Source organism: Scyliorhinus torazame, chromosome 2 (genome assembly GCF_047496885.1).
Source record: "Scyliorhinus torazame isolate Kashiwa2021f chromosome 2, sScyTor2.1, whole genome shotgun sequence".
In the NCBI taxonomy this organism is placed as follows: domain Eukaryota; kingdom Metazoa; phylum Chordata; class Chondrichthyes; order Carcharhiniformes; family Scyliorhinidae; genus Scyliorhinus; species Scyliorhinus torazame.
Genome location: NC_092708.1, coordinates 290,181,674 through 290,206,623, shown reverse-complemented (window position 1 = coordinate 290,206,623; position 24,950 = coordinate 290,181,674). Strand labels below are relative to the sequence as shown.

The 24,950-nt window shown below is 47.1% G+C and overlaps 1 protein-coding gene across 3 annotated transcripts in view; it reads left to right on the top strand.

The window, feature by feature from the left end:
* Positions 1-24,950, top strand: part of strn3 (striatin, calmodulin binding protein 3) — a 437,029-nt gene that overhangs the window by 92,293 nt on the left and 319,786 nt on the right. For all 3 annotated transcript variants that reach the window (XM_072488228.1, XM_072488218.1, XM_072488210.1), the window contains exon 2: positions 14,680-14,783. In XM_072488228.1, the coding sequence (XP_072344329.1) occupies positions 14,680-14,783 (104 nt within the window). The remainder of the gene's footprint in view (positions 1-14,679; positions 14,784-24,950) is intronic.

Here is a 24,950-nt window from a genome sequence, read left to right as displayed (position 1 = left end):
CGGTAGACCCACTATCTGCAGGTTCTGGTGCCGTGATCGATTCTCCTGGTCTTCAGTTTTCCCCTTTTAGGGTCCCCTGTGCCATACTCCAATTCCAGTGTGACGATTCAGTTGCTCTGGTCCGTTGAGGCCTTCTCCAGTTCTTTTATGGTATTCCCCTGATCCTCCGCTACCTCTTGGCTGCATGGCGATCAGTGCCTCCGCCACTACCACTTGACCGTTGCCCTCATGTCGTCCTTGATGGCCTCCTTGAGTTCTTGTAGCTCCACCCACTGGCGAGGGGAGGGGGGCTCAGTGTGCTGCCTGGTGGCCCATCTCTGTCGGGTGTGGTTGGGTCTTCGTCGCCTCATGAGTTCACCCATCTCCTCTGCACACTTCTCTAGGCTTTTGTTGCCTTTGGCTTCCTTTCAGACCTTGGAGTTGCTACTGCTTGGTATTGTTGGAAGAGGGTGAGGGGATGTTTTTTCCTGATTTTGGTGGGCTATTTTCGGTTAAAAGTGCCTAAATCTAAATTCTCAGGAGGAGAGCCACCTTTCATGTGTCTGCTCAGCACATCTCCATCACCGGAAGTCTATCTATTTCCTTCCTAAATATATTCAGTGACTTGGCCTCCACAGCCTTCTGTGTGGAGAATTCCACAGGTTCACCACCCTCTAAATGAAGAAAACTCTCCTCACCTTAGTCCTAAATGCCCTACCCTGTATGCGACTATAAACCCTTGTTCTAGACCACCCCCCACTTAGCCAGAGGCAACAAATCCCTGCATCCAGTCTGTCAGAATTTGTTTCACTGTGCACACCTCTCCTTACGAATTCCAGTGAATACAGTCAACTCTCGTACGACAATCCTACCATCCCAGGAATCAGTCTGGTGAGCCTTCGCTACACAGATTATCATAGAATTTGCAGTGCAGAAGGAGGCCATTCGGCCCATCGAGTCTGCACCGGCTCTTGGAAAGAGCACCCTACCCAAGGGCAACACCTCCCCCCTATCCCCATAACCCAGTAACCCCACCCAACACTAAGGGCAATTTTGGACACTCAGGGCAATTTATCATGGCCATCCCACCTAACCTGCACATCTTTGGACTGTGGGAGGAAACCCACGCACACACGGGGAGGATTTACAGACTCCACACAGACAGTGACCCAAGCCGGAATCGAACCTGGGACCCTGGAGCTGTGAAGCAATTGTGCTATCCACAATGCTACTGTGCTGCCCACGGGGGTTCTCTTGGCATCCTTGTGCCTTCTGATGCTTTTTTGTTTGTTTGGAATCTTATTGTCATTGTCAAAATCCTTTCTACCTCTCAACACTTGGCACAGAATACATTCATAGGATGACATAGATAATAAAACCACAAGATTTCGGAGCAGAATTAGGCCACTCGGCCCGTCGAGTCTGCTCCGCCATTCAATCATGGCTGCTATTTTTCTCATCCCCATTCTCCTGCCTTCTCCCCATAATCCCTGATCCATTTATTAATCAAGAACCTATCTATCTCTGTCTTAAAGACACTCAGTGATTTGGTCTCCACAGCCTTCTTCGGCAAAGAGTTCCATAGATTCCCCACCCTCTGGCTGAAGAAATTCCTCCTCACCTCTGTTTTAAAGGGTCGTCCCTTTAGTCCGAGATTGTGCCCTCTGGTTCTAGTTTTTCATACTAGTGGAAACATCTTCTCCACGTCCACTCTATCCCAGGCTTCGCAGTATCCTGTAAGTTTCAATAAGATCCCCCCCCCCCCCCTCATCCGTCGAAAGTCTGAGAACAGACCAAGAGTCCTCAACTGTTCCTCATACGACGAGCTCTTCATTCCAGTGATCATTCTTGTGAACCTCCTCTGGACCCTTTCCAAGGCCAGTACATCTTTCCTTGGATATGGGACACAAAACTGCTCACAATACTCCAAATGGGGTCTGACCAGAGCTTTATACAGCCTCAGAAGTACATCCGTGCTCTTGTATTCTAGCCCTCTCGGCATGAATGCTAACATTGCATTTACCTTCCTAACTGCCGACTGAACCTGCACATTAACCTTAAGAGAATCGTGAACAAGGACTCCCAAGTCCCTTTGTGCTTCTGATTTCCTAAGCATTTCCCATTTATAAAATAGTCTATGACTCCATTCCTCCTTCCAAAGTGCATAACCTCACACTTTTTCACATTGTATTCCACTTCTTTGCACACTGCCACTTCTTTGCCCACTCTCCTAGCCTGTTCAAATCCTTCTGCAGCCCCTTGCTTCCTCAAGACTACCTGTTCCTCTGCATATCTTTGTATCATCTGCAAACTTAGCAACAGTGCCTTCAGTTCCTTCTTCCAGATCATTAATGTATATTGTGAAAAGTTGTGGTCCCAGCACCGACCCCTGAGGCACACCACTAGTCACCGCCTGCCATCCTGAAAAAGACCCCATTATCCCCACTCTCTGCCTTGTGCCTGTCAGCCAATCCTCTATCCTTAACACCATGGGCTCTTATTTTGTTTTAATGGAAATGTTTTTATTGGCATTTTTCAATTTTACAGAGTGGAACTTTTGTGTCTGATATTTACAATTTATACAGTTTTTAAAATTTACATACATCTATATATCTTTCTTGGTGTATCCCCCTCTTCCACCCTGGGTGTTTTATCTCTGAACTACTGCCCCCCCCCCCCCCCCCCTCCCCCGCGTTCTTTGTTGCGGGCCTTGTGGGTTGGGCATTGGGGTGGCTTCCTGCCCCCACTCCTCCCCCTTCCCCACCTCCATGCTTCTCCCTGTGGCTCCCCTGGGTTTCTTCCTCATTTCCTCCCCTGTTTATACCTCCTAGTGTTGTGTGTTCTTGTCTGCTCTCCCCCATCTCTTCCTCTTTCTCTAGTCTCTGTTGGCCTCAAACAGGTCCTGGAACAGGCCGACAAATGCCCCCATGCTTTAAGGACGCCTTCCTCCGACCCTCGGATGGTGTACTTGATCTTTCCAGGTGGAGAAATTCCACCAGATCTGTCAGCCAGTTTGTAGCTGTGAGTGGTGCTGCTGATCGGCAGCCGAGCAGGATTCTGTGGTGTGCAATTAGCGAAGCGAAAGCAAGGGCGTTAGCCCCCTTCCCCATGTGGATCTGGCTGCTCCGATACCCCGAAGACTGCCGCTCTCAGGCAGTGCTCCACCCTTGCCCCACAACCTTGAACATTGCCTTGGAAAAGGCTGTCCAGAACCCTACAAGTCTGGGGAAAGCCCAGAACATGTGGGTTTGATTGGCCGGCCTCCCAGGCACCGTTCACATTTATCTTCCACCTCCGGTAAGAACCTGCTCATTCGGGGTCTGGTTAGGTGCACTCTGTGCACCACTTTAAACTGCATGAGGCTTAGCCTTGTGCAGAAGGAGGTGGTGTTGGCCCTGCTCAGTACTTCGCTCCAGAGTCCCCAACCTACTTCCATTCCCAGTTCGTCCTCCCATTTTCGTCTGGCTTCGTCCAGTGATAGTCTTGCTCTGTCCAGTAACTGTCCTTGGATGTTCCCGCATTTCCCCCCTTCCTTACTGTCCGTATTTATCAGTTCCTCTAATAGTGTGTCCCTGGGGTATCTGACCGTCTCCTTGCGAAGAAAGTGCTCGACTTGGAGGTGCCTGAGTTCCTGTCCTGTCGGTAGTTCCAGGTGTACCGAAAAACTAGGGGATAGCACAAAACAAAGAACAAAGAAAAGTACAGCACCGGAATAGGCCCTTCGGCCCTCCAAGCCAGTGCCGACCATACTGCCCGTCTAAACTAAAATCTTCTACACTTCCTGGGTCTGTATCCCTCTATTCCCATCATTTTCATGTATTTGTCCAGATGCCCCTTAAATGTCACTATCGTCCCTGCTTCCACCACCACCTCCGGCAGCGAGTTCCAGGCACCCACTACCCTCTGCGTAAAAAAAACTTGCCTCGTACATCTACTCTAAACCTTGCCCCTTGCACCTTAAACCTATGCCCCCTAGTAATTGATCCTTCTATCCTGGGGAAAAGCCTCTGAGTATCCGCTCTGTCTATGCCCCTCATAATTTTGTAGACCTCTAGCAGGTCGCCCCTCAACCTCCGTCGTTCCAGTGAGAAACCGAGTTTATTCCACCGCTCCTCATAGCTAATGCCCTCCATACCAGGCAACATCCTGGTAAATCTCTTCTGCATCCTCTCTAAAGCCTCCACATCCTTCTGGTAGTGTGGCGACCAGAATTGAACACTATACTCCCAAGTGTGGCCTAACTAAGGTTCTATACAGCTGCACCATGACTTGCCAATTTTTATACTCAATGCTCCGGCCAATGAAGGCAAGCATGCCGTATGCCTTCTTGACTACCTTCTCCACCTGTGTTGCCCCTTTCAGTGACCTGTGGACCTGTACACCTAGATCTCTCGACTTTCAATATTCTTGAGGGTTCTACCATTCACTGTATATTCCCTACCTGCATTAGACCTTCCAAAATGCATTACCTCACATTTGTCTGGATTAAACACCATCTGCCATCTCTCCGCCCAAGTCTCCAAATGATCTAAATCCTGCTGTATCCTCTGCCAGTCCTCATCGCTATCCGCAGTTCCACCAACCTTTGTGTCGTCTGCAAACTTACTAATCAGACCAGTTACATTTTCCTCAAAATCATTTATATATACTACAAACAGCAAAGGTCCCAGCACTGATCCCTGCGGAACGCCACTAGTCACAGCCCTCCAATTAGAAAAGCACCCTTCCATTGCTACTCTCTGCCTTCTATGACCTAGCCAGTTCTGTATCCACCTTGCCAGCTCACTCCTGATCCCGTGTGACTTCACCTTTTGTACCAGTCTACCATGAGGGACCTTGTCAAAGGCCTTACTGAAGTCTATATAGACAACATCCACTGCCCTACCTGCATCAATCATCTTTGTGACCTCTTCGAAAAACTCAATCACAGTAACTTCATTGCAGTGTTAATGTAAGCCTACTGGTAACAATAAAGATTATTATTATTATTCTGTCAGTTCGTTCAGTGTTGCTAGTCTACCCCCATGTAAAAGTCCCTAACTGTTAGCCTCCCCCCCGTCTCCATTTTCTAAAGGTGGTGTCGAGCATGGCTGGTGGGAATTTGTGATTTCCGCAGATGGGAGCCATGGGGGACATCTCTGTTAGACCAAAATGATGCCTCACCTGGTTCCGTATCTTTAGCGTGGCTACATTCACTGGGCAGGATGGAGCGCTGCTGTGGCTAGGGCCCGAAGGGTCATTCCCTTGCAGGAAGTCTCCTCCATCCTCGCCCAGTTCATGGTGGGTTCTCGTATCATAGCGCATTCAGTGCAGAAGGAGGCCATTCGGCCCATCGAGTCTGCACCGACCCCCTTAATCCTCTGCTTCCACCCTAGCCCGTAACCCAACAACCCCATCCAAACCTTTTGGACACTAAGGGCAATTTAACATGGCCAATCCACCTAACCTGCACGTCTTTGGACTGTGGGAGGAAACGGGAGCACCTGGAGGAAACCCACGCAGACACGGAGAACGCGCAGACTCCGCACAGACAGTGACCCAGCGGGGAATTGAACCTGGGATCCTGGCAGTGTGAAGCCACAGTGCTATCCACTTGTACTACCGTGCTGTCCATCCACCTCACTCCGCCGTGGCTGCCCAGATAGCGGAATTGGTGTGGGCTAGTTTGAATGGGAGTCCCCCCAGCTCTGTCCCTACCCCGTTTGGGTTCACCGGGAAAGCCTCTCTCTTGCCCAGGTTGAGTTTGTAGCCCAAGAAGGCTCCAAACCTTTTCAGGAACTGCATGATTGCTCTCAGGCCTTTCTGTGGTTCCGAGAAGTAGAGGAGCAGGTCATCCGCTTTGAGTGAAAGTCTGTGCTCTCTGCCTCCTCTTTGGATGCCCTTCCAGCTTTTTGAGTCTCGCAGAGCGATTGCCAGGGGCTCATTGGTAGGACAAAGAGGAGTGGGGACAATGGCCACCTCTGCCATGAGCCTCTGTGCAGCTGGAAGTATTCAGAGTTGGTGGTGTTGGTCAGAACGCTCGCCTTCGAGGCAGTGTACAGGATTTTCACCCAAGAGGTGGGCTTCTAGCCCAAACCGCTCCAGTACTTCAAAGAGGTACTTCCACTCAACTCTGTCGAAGGCCGTTTCTGCATCCAGGGAGATGATCACTTCTGGTGTTCTCAGCCACCTGATGTCCTCTGCAACCACCTCTGGCACTCAGCTCTCCTGTCTCTTGGCCAGGACTTTCGCAAGTATCTTCGCGTCTACATTAAACAGCGAAATGGGTCTGTACGATCCGCATTCCATCGGGTGTGTGTCTTTTTTGGGTATCAACGATATCCTGGGCTGTGTTATCGTAGGAGGCAGGGTGCCCCTCGTTAGTGAGTCTGCGAACATATCCCTGGGTATGGGGCCAGGAGGGCAGCAAGGTGGCGCAGTGGGTTAGTCCTACTTCCTCACGGCACCGAAGTCCCTGGTTTGATCCCCGCTCTGGGTCACCGTCCGTGTGGAGTTTGCACATTCTCTCCGTGTTTGCGTGGGTTTCGCCCCCACAACCCAAAGATGAGCAGGGCAGGTGGATTGGCCACGCTAAATTGCCCCTTAATTGGAAAAATAAAAGAATTGGGTACCGATGAAATCTACCCGTGGTTAAGTGTAGTCTCGTATACACCTAACTAAGTAGAAATTTGCACTCCACGTCTCGGATGCGAAATGAAATCTTTATTGGGTGTCTATTGATTACAATTGAGAGTTTGAAATCATGTTGTGGTTACAAATCAAATGTTCTCAAGAAAGCCCCTGCCAGCAGAAGACTTTCCGAGATATAATTAAACTTAGTAGCTTACAAACGACTTGAACTTTCAAAATACAGTAATGGTTTCTTGCTCAAAGCAAAACAGCTTGCGCAGACTTCGAGTAGAGTGGAAATATGAAAATATGAAATAAAGATAGTAGACAGCTAGGCATATAGTATAGAGTGATTCCAGAATAGAAAATGGCTGCCCGGACCTCTCTTTCTAAGGAATTTGTTATCAATCTGAGCCAATCTATTCCTACCCCTGTAACGTGCTGATTGGTTTGGGTGAGTTTCCAATACATTTGATTGGATGATTGAGTTGTCAGTCTTCAATGTGCAACATTATTTCGTTGAACTTTAAAGTTAATATAAATGTTGTATGTGGAATTCTTAAATGTGTATTGGAATGCAAACTCTGCCCTTATCATTGAACTGGTATGTGCTGAAATTTGCTTCTAGTTTGACTGCAAATGTTTCAAATGCTGTGCTTTTATTTTTGCAAGCTATGTGCTTTTGCAAACTGAGGTTATCTTTGATCATTTTTGCAGTGCTATGATGGGATCCATTTTAAAATGATTTTTGAACTAGGCTTTAATATTTATAACAAAATGGCTAATTAATGATCCTTTTACCTATCAGAAATAGCAGATTTCCTTCAGGTACGCTAAATTTATATTAAAAAGAGGTCTGGGGTCAGGTCCGGCGCAGATGTTTTATAAAAGTCCGCAGGGAACCCACCTGGTCCCGGCACCTTCCTTGCCTGCATGGAGCTGATTTCCCCCAGATGATTGGTGCTTCCAGTTCCCCCGCCTGTCCTCCCCCACAACTGGAATGTCCAGTCCATCGAGGAATTGTTTGTCCCTGTCGGCGGGCTCGAAGGTGTACAGCTCTGGGTAGAAGGTCTCAAACGCCTGGTTGGCCTCTTCTGGCTTGGTTACCAGTCTGTCTCTGCTTTTTTATCTGCGCCATCTTCCTCGTGGCTGCCTGCTTTCTCAGCTGGTGAGCCTGTAGGAGGCCAGCCTTTTCTCCATGCTCGTAGAAAGTCCCCCGTGTCTGGCAGAGTGGGTGCACTGCTTTCCTAGTGGATAGCAGGTTAAAGTCCATTTGTAGCTTTTCCCCCTCCACCAGAAGCTCTACGGTCAGGGCCTATGAGTACTTTCTGTCAACCTCCAGGATGGCTGCCCGCTCTTCCCTGCCTCTGTGAGCCTTAAAGGCTGTAATTTCTCCCCTGATCACGGCCTTCAGTGCCTCCCAGAATGTGGAAGGCGAGACTTCCTCGTCCTGGTTGTTAGTAATGTACTCGCCTGTGGCCTGTGCTGTTTTCTGGCAGAAGGTCTTGTCGGCCAAGAGGTCCGTGTCCAGCCTCCATGTGGGGCGCTGGGCACGGTCCGTCTCCAACCTCACATCCATGTAGTGTGGAGCGTGGTCGGAGATGACGATCGCTGAGTATTCCGCTCTTGCTATTCCTGCAAACACCGATTTCCCCACTGCAAAGAAGTTGGTCCAGGTGTATACCTTGTGGACTGGTGAGAAGAACGAGAATTCCATCTCACCGGGGTGTAGGAACCACCATTGGTACACCGCCCCGTCTGCTCCATGAATGCTCCCAATTCCTAAGCCATGCCTGTTTTTTCCCGCATTCTGGGATTTGATGAGTCAGGCAGCAGGTCCTGTATACAGTTAAAGTCGCCCCCATCATCAGTCGGTGTGTGTCAATGTCGGAGATTTCTGCCATGGTCATCTTTATAAAGCCTGTGTCGTCCCAGTTGGCGACATACGCATTTACCAGTACTAGGATACCGCTGACCATGACGTATCGTCCCCCCTGGTCCGTAACCGTCCTTGTCTCCGTGAACTTCATCCTCTTGCTAATCAGTATGGCTGCTCCCCTAGCCCTTGTCCCGTAACATGAATGGTACCTCTGTCCTACCCAGCCCTTTCTTACCTGCAGTCGGACCTTCTCCCTCAGGCGTGTCTCCTGCAGGAAGATTATGTCTGCCTTCAGACTTCTCAGGTGGGTGAAGACGCTGGATCGTTTCACTGGACCGTTAAGTCCCCTAACATTCCAGGTGATGATCCTGATGGGGGTTTCTGTTGTGTGTTCCCCACCCTGTTCCTGCGGGGTCAACTATACTTAGGTGGACGTGCCGCTGCACTCCGGGGTTTCCCTTTGTTAGGGGGCCCTCCAAAATGGCCGTTCTCACCATGAGGTTGGGCCCCTGCGCTCCTTGGTTTCCCTTTGTCAAGGGGGCACCTAACATGGCCGCCAACTATGTGTACGCCACATGGGTGTGCCCCTACAGTCCGGGGTTTCCCTTTGTTCAGGGGCCCTCCGCTTGCGGCGCCATCTTGTTTCCTCAGCCTGCTCCCTGACTGCCAAAACCAATGCCAACTCTTTTTTTTTTCCCGGCTTGAAGGGCCAAAAGGCCTCCTCCTGCTCCTCCTATCTTCTATGTATCTATGTATCGCTGCCTCGCCTCTCCTTTGTATAGGCCGTTGGCCCGTACAAAGTTGTTTGCCTCCGGCCGGGTATTGAAATAGTGCTCTTTGCTCTGGGTGCGTGACCCAGAGTCTGGCTGGGAATATCATGCCAAATCGCACCCCACTTTTATAAAGTGCCGACTTTGCCTGATTAAATTCGGCCCTTCTTTTTGCCAGGTCTGCGCCAATCTCCTGATCAATACGGATTCTATTTCCTTCCCATGAGCTCGCTTTCACTGTCTTGCCCACCACAGGATCCTCTCATGGTCCTGGTATCGGTGCAGCTTCGCGATGATCTCACTCAGCTGCTCCCCCGCCTTGGGCTTTGGTCTGAGTGACCTGTGCGCCCTGTCAAGTTCTGGGGGGTTGGGGAAGTTGTCTCTCCCGACTAGGTTTCTCCGCGTTTGGACGATGTATGTCAGGTCTCTGCCCTCGATGCTTCTCCGGCAGGCCCACGATCTGCACATTCTGCCGTCGGGATCTATTTTCCTGGTCCTCGACCTTCCCCTTCAAGCTCCCTTGGACCGTCACTAACCTTTTCACTTCTGCTTCCAGAGCGACTATCCTGTCACTCTGGTACATCGAGGCTCTCTTGTGGTCGTGGATCATCCTCTCCTGCGCCTCCACTTTCTTCTCCAGTCTGTCGATCGTCTTTTGTAGGGTGACCGTCGCCTCCGTCACTACCACCTTAACCGCCACCTGGATCTCGATTCTGATCGCCAGGTTCATGGCGGCAAGCTCCTTCTTGAGAAATGTCCTCCATCTGTCTCCAGGTGGCGAGAGGGAGGCTGATGCTTGGGTCGATGGTCTGCCCCTCTCTTGGTTGGCCGGGGCCCCCTCTCCCTGTGGGTCCGCCGGTTTGTCCGCTCGCTGTTCGTGGCTCATTCCACCACTTCTGCCGTCCCTTCTGCCTCTTGAGCAATGTTTGTTGCCATTTTTTGCAATTGTTCTCTTCCTTTGGGGTTATTTTTGTTTTTATTTTTCAGGCAAGATTTGCCTAAACGTCCTTTTTTGATTCTGGTTGGGAGGAGAGCCACTTGATGTGCGTCTGCTCAGCACATCACTGTCCGGCTCTTAACTTATTTAACAGTCTTCTATGCAGCTCCTTCTGGAAATCTAAATAAATCATTCCCACAGGTTCTCCTTCGTCTAACTTCATTGTTACCTCCTCAAAGAACTCTATGAGATTTATCAAACATGACCTCCCCTTGACGAAGCTGTGCTGACTCGGTGCTATTTAATCATGCACTCCCAAGGGCATAGGATATATAGCACAGAAGCAGACCAGTTAACCCGACTGTCCATAGCTGTGTTTCTACTCCATTCAGGCCACCTCCTATCTTTGCTCATCTAAGTCTCTCAATGTATCTCTCAATTCCCTTCTTGCTCATGTGCTTGTTTAATATCCACTTAAATGATCTATGCTTTGTGCTTCAATCACTCCCCCATGGTAGTGAATACCACGTTCTCACTAACTCGTTGGATAAAGGAATTGCCCTGATTTCCCCATTAGAGTTTTTGGTGACTGTCTTATATTGATGATCTCTAGTTATGCTCTTACCCACAAATGGTGTTTTCAGTACAGGATATCAATGAACAATGATCAAGTAACATTAAGAAGAGAAAAAAATCTTGCACCTTTGTGATTTCTTTTATAATCAAGAATAACAGTGTGATTCATTTTGAATCACCATGTCCTCATGGTCCATGGAGGATCAAAGACTATTCATGTGTCCAGTGAAGCTCTGGCTGTCCTAGTTAACTGGCTAGTTATAACACCTGAAAGATATGCCCAACTTGTTTGCCTCCATCTTTCGTATCAGGAAAGAAGACACAGGCTAATGGAAGCATTCTGTTCCAAGAGCTTTGTATTTTGATCCACTGGAGTAGACCTTTGGATTTGTCGATCTGGAAGAAGCTCTTGAACTCCACTCAGGCTTAGAGTATTATGTAGAACAAGAGTACTGCTAATTTGGTGTATGATTCTTGAACAGAAGATGTTGCAGAACATTTTGACAAATGCATCTCAAAGGTCTGATTGGAGAAAAATATGTGTAGTGTCACTACCTGCTCCCCTTGCATGGAATTTTTCAGTAAAAGAAAAGTAAAAATGAGCAGCATTGTGTGGACCTCAGGTCTATGTGAACACATTTTCTCCCAGAATCCTCTAAATGATCCTATAGTTAATTGAGGATTTACTTGCGGGAGTGGGAATTAGGTCTTGAAAGCTATGATCTTGGCATTTCGTTTTTTGAAGTCACTTATTGTTTGGCATGTAAAAGTACTGTTCTAGTGATTTACAATTATACTGTTGCTAACTTTTGGTTGGTTCAATTGGCTCTGTTTTATAACCCTTGCTCTAGAGTCGCCAGGTATCTTTATGATACCGCCATGAGGTTCAAGTTCAAGTAATGATCAATAACTCAACACACCAATTAGTAAGATTCAAGTCAAAACACGTATATTATACACAGTAAATCACTACTCATGCATAAACTCTACTTTCTAGGCTATTTCTATAACTAACAGGCCTATACTTAGCTTCGGACTGGCCCACCAGGTCAGGGGAACAAATGGCCTTTCGTTCAGGTCCTGAGTCTGCGGGATTCAAAAGCTGGTATGGACTGGTAGCTAGGCGCACCTATCTCGTAGCGAGCGTTGACTTGAGATTTACTTGCTTGGAGGCAACAAGACAGGTCACTGTCAAGGGTTGGTTCAAGTTGCTGAGTGACCCTGCCAAAGAAGGACGATTTGAACTTGGGGCCTTTGCTTTATAGTCCCCAGGGGCTTCCCGCCCTTTGGGGTGGACCCCGTACCTGGTTCCAAGTGATTGGACTACTTTCCGATCACTTGGATCGATTTCTCCAATGCTGGAGCGGTTCCCTGATCGTGGGCGGTCCTAAGTGTCCGTTAACCTCTTTTGTGTTGGCTCCTGCTGGCGCCGAGGAGTCTGGCTTGGCTTTGTTTACCTTTACTGTTGCCACTGTACCTGGGAATCGCACATTACTATGTAGATGGCTGCTGGTTTCGGTGCTGTCTGGTTGTTTTGCAGGTTCCAATATACATGATTCCTGTATTTGCTAGTCTTTGCCTGTGTTGGCTGAATTCCCCTTCAGCCTTTGCGGTTCTCCATTTTAAGTCGGGAAGTGGCCAACTCAGGTGGCTACAATACTCATGTTGTTAATTATGCATTACAATTAAAAAGACCTACTTGCTGTCTTAGCAAATGATTTTTTTAAAAACGTTTTTCAATTAAGGGACAATTGAGCGTGGCCAATCCACCTACCCTACACATCTTTGGGTTGTGGGGGTGAGACCCACACAGACACGGGGAGAATGTGCAAACTCCACATGGACAGTGACCCGGGTCAGGATCGAACCCGGGTCCTTAGTGCCGTGAGGCAGCAGTGCTACTGCGCCAATGTGCCGCCCTTAGCAAATGATTTCTGATCATTCTTTGAAATACCTAATAAGTCAAGTGTACATGAGTGAGATTATTGAACAAAAGCTTTAAATGGAGAAGAATGGTTAACCTGGACTTAATTTGGGTTATCTATCAACAATCCTTCTGCATGGGGCAGCACAGCGGCAGTGGTTAGCACTGCTGCCTCTTGGCACAAGGGCTCGGGTTTGATCCCGGCCCCAGGTCACTGTCCATGTGGAGTTTGCACACGCTCCCCCTGTCTTCATGTGTCTCATCCCCACAACCCAAAGATTATACAGGGTAGCTGGATTGGTCACGCTAAATTACCCCTTAATTAGAAAATATAATGAATTGGGTACTCTAAATTTATTTTAAAAAATAATCCTTCTGCATTCAGTCCAGCTCTAGGCTAGGGTTTTCTCAGTTTTCATCCATTTGATGTTCAACAATCTTAAGATACAGGTGTTATAATTTTATATAACCTGCCCCCTCACATGTGACCAATTGCCAATTGTTTAAATCTGAAAGAAAATTGTCTGAACTCACATTAAATTTATGATAAGAAGTCTTACACCACCAGGTTAAAGTCCAACAGGTTTGTTTTGAATTACTAGCTTTCGGAGCGCAGCTCCTTCCTCAAGTGAATGACTCACCTGAGGACGGAGCAGTGCTCCGAAAGCTAGTGATTTGAAACAAACCTGTTGGACTTTAACCTGGTGGTGTAAGACTTCTTACTGTGCCTATCCCAGTCCAATGCCAGCATCTCCACATCATAAATTTATGATGGCAATATTGGCAAGGCTGTCATTGCTTGCCTTAATTATCAAAGAACAAAGAAAGTACAGCACAGGAACAGGCACTTCGGCCCTCCAAGCCTGCGCCGACCATGCTGCCCGTCTAAACTAAAAATGTCTACACTTCTGGGGTCCGTATCCCTCTATTTCCATCCTATTCATGTATTTGTCAAGATGCCCCTTAAATGTTACTATCGTTCCTGCTTCCACCACCTCTCCGGCAGGGAGTTCCAGGCACCCACTACCCTCTGTGTAAAGAAAACTTGCCTCGTACATCTCCTCTAAACCTTGCCCCTTGAACCTTAAACCTATGCCCCCTAGTAATTGAAGCCTCTACCCTGGAAAAGCCTCTGACTATCCACTCTATCTATGCCCCTCATAATTTTGTAGACCTCTATCAGGTCGCCCCTAAACCTCAGTCGTTCCAGTGAGAACAAACTGAGTTTATTCAACCTCTCCTCATAGTTAATGCCCTCCATACCAGGCAACATCCTGGTAAATCTCTTCTGCACCCTCTCTAAAGCCTCCACATCCTTCTGGTAGCGTGGCGACCAGAATTGAACATTATACTCCAAGTGTGGCCTAACTACACTACACTACACAGCTGCAACATGACTTAGCAATTTTTATACTCCATGCCCCGGCCAATGAAGGCAAGCATGCCGTATGCCTTCTTGACTACCTTCAAGTAAGTTTCATATAAAACTGACAGAAACCTCTGACATCTGCGCACTGTAATTTGCTGAGAGTGATACTCTGCTCCTCCATGGAGTCTATGGTTATATTCTTTGCAAATGGAATAATTAGAAATCACTGATCTGTTGTGAATTCAACTATTTGCGCTCTCTTCTCGCGTAAAGGAAATTAAAGTGTTGTGCCTGGTTCAGTCAAGAGGCACTAAGTCTTAAACAGTGTGGAGTCTCATTTTCTCAGAAGAACATTTAAAGTTGCAGATGTTAATTTTCTTTTCAAGTTTTTGTTATATTCCTCTTCGCTCTCACCCCCCCCCCCCACTCACCCTTATGTTCGGCTCATATTTTTTGTAAAATTATTTTTATTCTCTCACTTGAGGGAAAAGAGCTCTTTGTTTTTGCAAGCACAGGTGATATTTAATGAGTGTCAATGTTGTTTAATCATATGCTTATTTCTGAGATTCAAAAAAAAATCCTTTAACCTAGAAAAAACATTGAAGTATTGATTTAGCTATTTAATTTTTTTTGCAGGCTCGGATAGCATTTTTACAAGGAGAAAGGAAAGGTCAGGAAAATTTAAAGAAGGACCTAGTAAGAAGAATAAAAATGTTAGAATATGCTTTAAAACAAGAAAGGTGAGTGTTTTGTATATAGTTTGTGTTGAAGATTTTCAATTCATGACTAGAATCCTATTTTCTAAGAAAAGAATTGGATTTGTATGTCAAATCAGCAAATTATTACTTTCTAACATTAATTAGCAACTATTAATTTTCAGCAAAGTGGGATTAAAATGCTCATATCTGAATAATTGTCCACTTGCTAATTTTTGTAAAATAAATTTAGAGTACCCAATTCATTTTTTCCAATTAAGGGGCAATTTAACATGGCCAATTCACCTCCCCTGCACATCTTTGGGTTGTGGGGGCGAAACACACGCAAACACAGGGAGAATGTGCAAACTCCACACGGATAGTGACCCAGAGCCGGGATCGAACCTGGGACCTCGGCGCCGTGAGGCTGCAGGGCTAACCCACTGCACCACCGTGCTGCCCCTGTCCACTTGCTCAGTTAAGTTTCTTTAGTGTGACTACGATGTATTTTTATTTATTGAATTGGTCAGAGTGATTATTTTGGACTATTATCCGATATGGTTGTCAGTTAATTTTGTTCCTTTTATTCAGGAATTACTTTGAGAACTGGCATGAAATAAGTAGTTATTGAAATGCAAATTAGGCAACATTGTTATCTTAACCAATTTCCTGTAAGAAATATTTCAGTAAAAAGGTGATGCACTTCTTGGCATTTCACTAAAGCTCAGATCAGACAATTTCTTGTTTAATCTGTGATCTGCTCCGCATTATATTGCCTCAGCAGAGATGGCAGTTGGGTTACTCCTGTACCTTCCACAGTGGGGGGGGGGTTACATTTTTTTTTACCTCTATGGAGTAATCTGTTTTCATTTGTATGGTTTGATGTTGAGGTTAACTATTGAGGCTCCAACTGATGTAGTGTGAATGGTTATAATGCCATCAGGAATGTATCTCTCACAGCAGACATTCAGGATATGGGTGGTAGTTTGACTTGGATAGCCACAGTCATAATTTGAGCTATTTGTCATGTTTTTCTTGTGGAGAAAGTTGCCACATCTTTCCTAACCTATTTCCGAGCAGTTGATGATTATCCAAATTTTCTGTGGAAATTTGATACCTTCACTATTCTGGTCAGTTACAGTGTTGTGGTTGGCAGACAACCAGAAAGTTGATTCTGGGTTGCGGATCTGATTGCTACTTGGCTGCTCCCATGCAGCACAGGAGTTTGCTTTCCTTTCAGCTTGAGTGCACAAATTGAATTTTCTCTGCTGTTTCCTGCCATCTTGTAAGTTATCCATCAAAGAACTGGATGAGTGACATATTGGGGTCTTCATTTTCTCTGTATTCCCTTCTTCACATTGAGAATGTCCTCCATCATGTTGTGCGACACTACCTCCGTGGTAAATGGAATAGCTTCAGAAAAGATCCAGCAACTCAAGACTGGTCATCCATGAGGCGCTGTGGGCCATCAGCAAGAGCAGCAACAACAGAATTGTACTCAACCACAATTTGTAACCCCATGGCCTGGCATATCTCCCACTTTACCACTGAGCTAGCCAATCCACCCTAGTTCAATGAAGAGTGAAGAAGGGCATCCCAGGAGTGGCACCAGGAATGTCTAAAGATGAGGCGAAGTCCGGGTTAATCGTGTGTACAAGCACCATGCGATAGACAGAGATGAACGATTCCATAACCAACGATTGTATCTAAGCTCTGCAATCCTGCCACATCCAGCCATGAATGGTGGTGGACAATTAAACAATTCTCAGGAGAAGGTGGCTCCACGAATATTTCCAACCTCTGTGATGGGGATGCCTGACACATCAGTGTAAAATACAAGGCTGAAGCATTTGCAACAATCTTCAGCCAGAGATGCTGATTGGATGATCCCTGTTGGTTTTCTCCTGAGGTCCCCAGCACAATGCGAGTCTTCACCTTGCTGGATTAACTCCACATGATATCAAGAAATGGCTAAACACGCTGGATACTACAAATGCCAGGGGGCGTGACAATATTCCGGCAATAGTATGAAGACTAGTGCTCCAGACTGCCATGTCCACAGCCAAGTTGTTCCAGTACAGCTATGAGACTGGCAATTGCTCAGGTATGTCCTGTATGCAAAAGCAAGCCAAATCCAACTTGGCCAATTAACGCGAGAAAGGGTCATCAATATTGCTGTCTAAGCTGTACTTGTTTAATGATGACCTGCTCACTGCCGCTCAGTTTGAGTTCCGTCAGGGTCACTTAGCTCTTGACATTATTACAACCTTGGTTCAAATATGGACCAAAGAGCTGAACTCCTGAGGTGGGGTGAGAGTGATTGACCTTGGCCCCAAGGCACTATTTAACCAAGTGTGGTCTCAAGGAGCCCCAGCAAGACTGGAGTCAATGGGAATCATCTGGGAGAGGGGGGGGAGGAGAATCTCTCCATTGGTTGGAATCATACCTAGCACAAAATTATATTGAGTATAAGAATTGGCAAGTCATGGTGCAGCTGTATAGAACCTTAGTTAGGCCACACTTGGAGTATAGTGTTCAATTCTGGTCGCCACACTACCAGAAGGATGTGGAGGCTTTAGAGAGGGTGCAGAAGAGATTTACCAGGATGTTGCCTGGTATGGAGGGCATTAGCTATGAGGAGCGGTTGAATAAACTCGGTTTGTTCTCACTGGAACAATGGAGGTTGAGGGACAACATGCTAGAGGTCTACAAAATTATAAGGGGCATGGACAGAGTGGACAGTCAGAGACTTTTTCCCAGGGTAGAGGGGTCAATTACTAGGGGGCATAGGTTTAAGGTGCAAGGGGCAAGGTTTAGAGGAGATGTACGAGGCAAGTTTTTTTACACAGAGGGTAGTGGGTGCCTGGAACTCGTTGCCGGGGGGTGGTGGAAGCAGGGACGATAGTGACATTTAAGGGGCATCTTGACAAATACATGAATAGGATGGGAATAGAGGGATACGGAACCAGGAAGTATAGAAGATTTTAGTTTAGACAGGCAGCATGGTCGGCACAGGCTTGGAGTGCCGAAGGGCCTGTTCCTGTGCTGTACCTTTCTTTGTTCTTTGCTCTTAAAATAAGATGGTTTTGTTTGTTGGAGATTAATTATCTCAGTTCCAGGACATCACTACAGGAGTTCCTCAGGGTAGTGTCCTTAGCCCAAGAATCTTCAGCTGCTTCATTAATGATCTTCCTTCCATCATAACGCCAGAAGTAGAGTTGTCCACTGATGATTGCACAGTGTTCAGCATCATTCACGACGACTCAGACACTGAAACAGCCCATGTCCAAATGCAGCAAGACCCGGACAATATTCGGGTCTGGGCTGACATGTTGCAAGTAACATTTATGCCATTCATGTGCCAGGTGATGACCATCTCCAACAGAGAGATTCTAACCATTACACCTTGACATTCAATGGTATAATCAAAGCTGAATGCCCTACTATCAACATCCTGGGGTTTACCATTGACCAGAAACTGAACTAGACTAGCCGCATAAATACTGTGTTTATAAGAGTTGGTCAGAGGCTACAAATCCTGTGGCAAGTAAATCACCTACTGACTCACCAAAGCCTGTCCAAGTCAGGAGTATGGTGGAATACTCTTCACTTGCCTGGTTGAGTGCAGCTCCAACAGAAGCTTGACCCCATCCAGGACAAAGCCACCCACCTGGCTGGCAGTCCATCCACAAACATTCATTCATGTTCCATATACAAGAAGCACTGCAGGAGCTTACCAAGACAGTGTAGCCACCTGGGTTGGCCACTTCCCGACTTAAAATGGAGATCCGCAAAGACTGCAGGGAAATTCAGCCAAGCCAGGAAAAACTAGCAAGTGCAAAGTCTCCTGTGTATTAGAACTTGCAGAAGCCCAGACAGCACTGAAACTCACAGCCATCTGCATATTAATGAGCGATCCCTGGGTACAATTGAAACATTTAAGGTGAATAGGGCCAAGCTAGACTCCTCGGCGCCAGCAGGAGCCAAGACAAAGGAAGGCCAACGGGACACTCTGGGACCGCCCAGCGATCAGGGAACAACTCCAGTATTGGAGAAATCGATCCAAGTGATCGGAACGTAGTCCAATCACTTGGAACCAGATACGGGGTCCGCCCCGAAGGGACGTGAAGCCCCTGGGGACTATAAAGTGGAGTCCCTAAGTTCAAATCGTCCTCCTTGGCAGGGTCACTCAGCAGCGAACCAACCCTTGACAGTGAACTGCCTAAGCTACCGCATCAACCAAGTAAGTCTCCAGTCAACGCACGCTGCGAGATAGGCGCTCCTAGCTACCAGTCCATACCAGCTTTTGAATCCTGCAGACTCCGAATCGAACGAAAGGCCATTTGTTCCCCTGACCTGGTGGGCCAGTCCCAAAGCTAAGTATAGGCCTTTTAGTGTTAGAGATAGTCGTAAGTTGAGTTTATGCATGAGTAGTGATTGACTGTGTATAATAAATGTGTTTTGATTTGAATCTTACTAATTGGTGTGTCGAGTTATTGATCAGTACTTGAACTTGAACCTCGTGGCGGTATCATAAAGATTCCTGGCGACTCTAGAGCAAAGGTTATAAAAACAGCAAATTAAGTAAAGACACCAACGGGCAACAAATTAAGAGCCAACCAAAGTTAGCAACAACAGCAACTCACAAACCCACGACTCCAATCACCTAGAAGGACAACGGCAGCAGATGCTTTGGGACACCACCAACTTCAAGCCACATACTTCTGATTTCAAAATATAGTTCCTTCACTGTCGCTGAGTCAAAATCCTGGAATTCCCTCCCTAACAGCACTGAGCGTGTACCTACACCACATGGACTGCTGCGGTTCACCACCTTCTCATGGGCAATTCGGGATGGGCCATAAACGCTGGCTTAGCCAGTGATGCCCCCTTCCATGAATACATTTTTAAAAACAGTTCTTCCACGGGCCATTCATTTTCAAGGGATCAGCAGGGATGAAAACTTTTTCTGAAATCTTGGAACAAAATTTAGTGGCTGCCAGCTTTAGGTGTCAAATGAAGTGATTGTCATGTTTGGAAAGCAGTGTGATCCGGCCAATAGTTGTTTCATCATAGAATCATTACAGTGCAGAAGGAGGCCATTTGGCTTATTGAGTCTCCACCAGCCCTTTGAAAGATCACCCTACCTAATTTCTCCTCTTTTCCCCCTCCTTTGGTGGATCTATGCCACCAGACCTTTTGTAAGCAGAGTTGAGGTTTTGTTGAAGACTGTGCCATGGAACTTGAGTAGATTTAACTATGCTGTCGGCTGACGATCAGGTTGAAGCATAGAAGAGCTGAAATTCTTTGTGAGAAAGACAGAGTTCTAAAGGGCGGTGTGACTGATGACATGTGCTGTATGGACTGCTGAGCCAATTTCAGAGATCTATCCCAGTTGTATCTGCCATTTAATATGTAATTTTTGGTTAAAATCATTCACAATTTGCCTATTAATTCATGTTTAACTTGCATTGGTTTGGTTTTAGATTATGGGGTGTTAGCTAAGATCGTATTTAGTGATTTGTTTGTTTGACTCTTTTATAGTAAAATTTATTTTGTTTAAACCATGGGACCTTGTGGTATTATTCTTTCAGTAAATAACTGGGATTTATTTTTCAAAGTTGTTCTCAATCAAAATCACAACAGTATTACAGACCTGCACCTTATTATTCAGTCCTAGAAGCTATTTGAGTCAGCCAGCTTCAAGGGGTGTGGCCAACATAATTAACATAAGATAATAAAAACAGAAAATGCTAGAAGCGCTCGGGTCTGGCAGCATCAGTGGGGAGAGTTAGAGTTAACAGAGTTCTGAAGAAAAGACACAACCTGATTTAACTCTGTTTCTCTCTCTCTCTCGACACGTGCCTCCACACCTGGTTCAGATTTTCAACATCTGCAGTATTTTACTTTTGTATTGACACAAGACAACTTATTAAAAATAGGAAGTTATTAAAGTTGTTGAGGGCATAAGCTATGAGGAGCGATTGAATAAACTCTGTTTGTTTTCACTGGAACGAAGGAGGTTGAGGGGCGACCTGATAAAGGTATACAAAATTATGAGGGGCATAGACAGAGTGGATAGTCAGAGGCTTTTCCCCAGGGTAGAGGGGTCAATTACTAGGGGGCATAGGTTTAAGGTGAGAGGGGCAAGGTTTAGAGTAGATGTACGAGGCAAGTTTTTTACGCAGAGGGTAGTGGGTACCTGGAACTCGCTACCGGAGGAGGTAGTGGAAGCAGGGACGATAGGGACATTTAAGGGGCATCTTGACAAATCTATGAATAGGATGGGAATAGAAGGATACGGACCCAGGAAGTGTAGAAGATTGTAGTTTAGTCGGGCAGTATGGTCGGCACGGGCTTGGAGGGCCGAAGGGCCTGTTCCTGTGCTGTACATTTCTTTGTTCTTTGTTCTCTTTGTTGCACAGTCATGCAGATTGACAGAACAATCCCATAACTTTTATGATTATGCATGAATAGAACACAACCAGAGTTTAAATACTTTGAAAATAAGTGCAAATGTAAAGCAGTAAATAATTATGTAAATTTAAAAAATAGATGACTGTTCTACTCACTTCCTGTCTCTTTCCAGCTCCCAGTTTACCCCTATGTGCAGCCATGGCAATGGAAGATATAGTTCAGGACTCTTCTGGAGAGAAGGGTGTAAGAGACCGGAGCTGCAAGCCCAGAATAGATATAAAAATGCAAATGGGTGGCGAAATGGCACAGTGGTTAACGCTGCTGACTCACAGTGCCAGGGACCTGGGCTTGATTCCAGCTTTGGGTAACTGTGTGGAGTTTGCACATTCTCCCCGTATCTGCGTGGGTTTCCTCAGGCTTGCTCTAGTTTTCTCCCACAGCCCATAGATGTGCAGGTTAGGTGCATTGGCCATGATCAATATCAATGTTGATATGCCGGGTGAGTGGGCCTAGGTGGGATGTTCTTTCGGAGGGTCAGTGCAGACTTGGTATTGTAGGGATTCCGCGAACTTGCCAAGAGCAGATGCGTGCTTAGAATGAAATATATTAGCGCTCACTAAGTCACAGAGTTCACACTAAGCTGAAAGTGTGAAAGCTGAGTTAGAATGTGATAGACTGCAGTGCAAGTGGAGCAAAGGGACAGGAGGCTATCAATACAAGATAGTCACCAAGAAATCTAATAGGGAATTCGGGAAAAACCTATTGACCCAAAGAGTTGTGAGAATGTGGCAGAGTAACCCCCAGCAACACCCGGCACAATTGACACTAAGAACGTTTCCGTAGATCATGCCATAGGCATGCAGAACACACACAGCCGATCAAAGTTATCTTTTTTTCCCCCCTAAAATATTTTTGAGGTGGATTCAAGATTGAGGGTGCGATCTAATGGAAACACTTCTAAGGCCGGGATTTACTGACCCCGCCGTTGTCAAAGGGATTTCCCGGTGATGGCATCCCTCATTGCCGGGAAACCCGTAGCCGGAGTGGGACCGGAATTTCCCGCTGGCGTGCACAGCCGGTAAGTCCCGCCCCAAGTGTAATTTCAGGTGGGTTTGGCTAGGATCTTCTCCCCGGTTCTGTAGGTGAGTTCCAGACCGCTATCAAACCACAATTCGTCACTTTTCCGGCCACTGGGGAGTTCTTCCCCAGGCTAGCCTGCACTTAGAATTTTTCCATCACTGGGGAGCTGAACCCGCTGGCCAGGCTGGCTCCTCTGAGATCGGACCAACGTTTTGAAAGGGTGCCCCGATCTCTAAGTGAGCCCCCACCCATGGGCAATATTGCATGCACACAAACACACACGCTTTACCCTTACGCTTACCCCCCCCCCCCCCCCAAGTGAAGACACAACGCTATAGGGTCGCTGAGGGTCCTACCTTTTCGGGCCCTCTAATTCCCCCTTTCAGCAGCCCCCCCCCCCCCACCTGTCATTACCTCCCTAATCCCTCCTTTCATGGGCATGGCCCCCCTAAGGTTCTGGCCCTTGGCAGTGCCACCTAGTCACCATGGCACTGGTATCCTAGCAGTGCTCCTTCCAGTCTGGCAGTGCCAGGGTGCCAGCCTGGCAGTGCCCAAGTGCTTTGGTGCCAGAGGGAGAGCCAAGGTGCCACTGTGCCCTTTCCCTGACCATCCAGGGATCTCCAATGACCTGGGAGACCTCCCAGGTGCCACGACCCCTGGTCCACGTTTATATGGACCAGTACTAATCAGCACCTGTGTGACCCCTCTCTGGGGAGCCGGTTAGATCACAGAAGGCCGTTAGATCGGGCTTCCATCTCGGTAATGAGATGGAGATTGCCCTTAAATGGCCTCAGTTAGCTTTGTGCCTTGTCTAGGCGGGATCCAGAATAGGCTGGTTAGATCGAAAACCACTCGGCGCCCTGCGTGGTTACCAATTTGGGCCTCTCCCATGGTCTAACCGCCTGCCCTTTTTTGCCGTTTATAAAAGATGTTCATCTGAAATTAATGAAAGTTATATAAACTTCCTGTTGTGGTCCCAATTGAGTCACACTACAGACCATATAGATGCACAAATAAATGAACATCTTTTGTCATAAACTGGATGTACTTTTCATAAAGGCACTGTGGTAATTGACTATGCAGAATTTATGTAGTGGTTGAGACTAGTGACATGCTGGAGCAACTTTATTTTTTTTGGAAAAACTGCATTGCAGGCAATTTCAATCGATACATAACCAATAAATACAAAAGCCAACTGTGGCAACAGGAAACGTACCCCTCCCTCCCTACACAACCCTCCCACCCTCACCCCACTGCCACCTCGGCACCCACCTCTCTGTTCCTTTAAAGAAGTTGATGAAGAGCTCACATCTCGAATGGCGAATTTGGGGTTGGATTCTCTGTCCTGCTGCACCACATTTCTGTTTCATCCTGCCGGCAGGATGCCCCGTTACGCCGGCTGGTCAAGGGGGTTTTCCCATTATGGGCAGCCCCACGCCATCGGGAAACCCCCGGGCTGCCGGCAAAATGTAGCATCCCGCCGGCGGAGAATCCAGCCCCTTATCTTTTCCAAATGCAGGAATTCCGCCAAATCGCTCACCCATACCCCACCAGCACAACAAAATGCGTCTCTGAATTATCAGGGAGGCAAAGGCCAATACGTTGGCCTCTCTCCCCACCTGCCTACCTGTACTCCCAGATCCTCACAACACTCCAAATATCCCCACTTCCAGACTTGAGGCTATCTCTACCCCCTAAAATCTTTGACATTACATCCAAAACTCCCTTCCAAAACGCCTCAACCTCTGACACGCCCAAAACACGATGCACCGGCCCCTACCCCGCGCACACTGGCCGCACCTATCCTCCACCCCTGGAAAGAACATGGACACCATTACGTGGGCCCTGTGAACCATCTTGAAATTAGATGACACCTAGACTTGCAAACGATGAGGAAGCATTCACCCTCCATACTCTGGCCCCCAATGCCCCACCCAACTCCTCCTCCCACTTACACCTAGCCTCCTACACGAGGGCACTCTCCATCTTCTTAAGCTCTCCCTACATGTCCGCAACCCTACCCTCCTTAATTTCATCTTCAGACTGAAGATTATCCTGCAGCACCGAGTGAGGCAGCATAGGAAATGGAGACACCACCTTCCTCATGAAGTCCCTAACCTGCAGATACCTGAACCCATTCCCCTTCGGCAACTGGTACCCCACCTCCAGCTCCTCCTCTGCTAAATTCCCTCCCAACAAACCAATCCCTAAAATATTCTTGCCCCACCTCCTGCCATCCCTGAAACATTGCATCCAACCCTGCCAGCGCAAATCTATGATTATCGCAAATTGGCACGTGTTTGAGTGCCGGGGTTTGGAGCTTGAGCAGCAGTTGGCGACACTGCGATGTATCCACGAGGTTGAGAGCTCTGGGGATAGCACATTAATAGCTGGGGTCTCAATGCAGCTAAAGATTACACAGGACGAAAGAGAATGGGTGACAGCAGGCAGTTAGGAAGAAATATAGGCAGCACTGAATATCTCACTCTCCAAACAGTATTCAATTCTGAATAGTTATGAAAGTGATGGTTCATAGGAGGAGCAAAGCCAGAACCAAGTCTACGTTTAGCTCAGTTCTACAGGGTGGCACTGTTGGTTCTTTTGGTTGGTTCAATTGGCTCTGTTTTATAACCTTTACTCCAGAGTCGCCAGGTATCTTTATGATACCGCCACGAGGTTCAAGTTCAAGTAATGATCAATAACTCAACACACCAA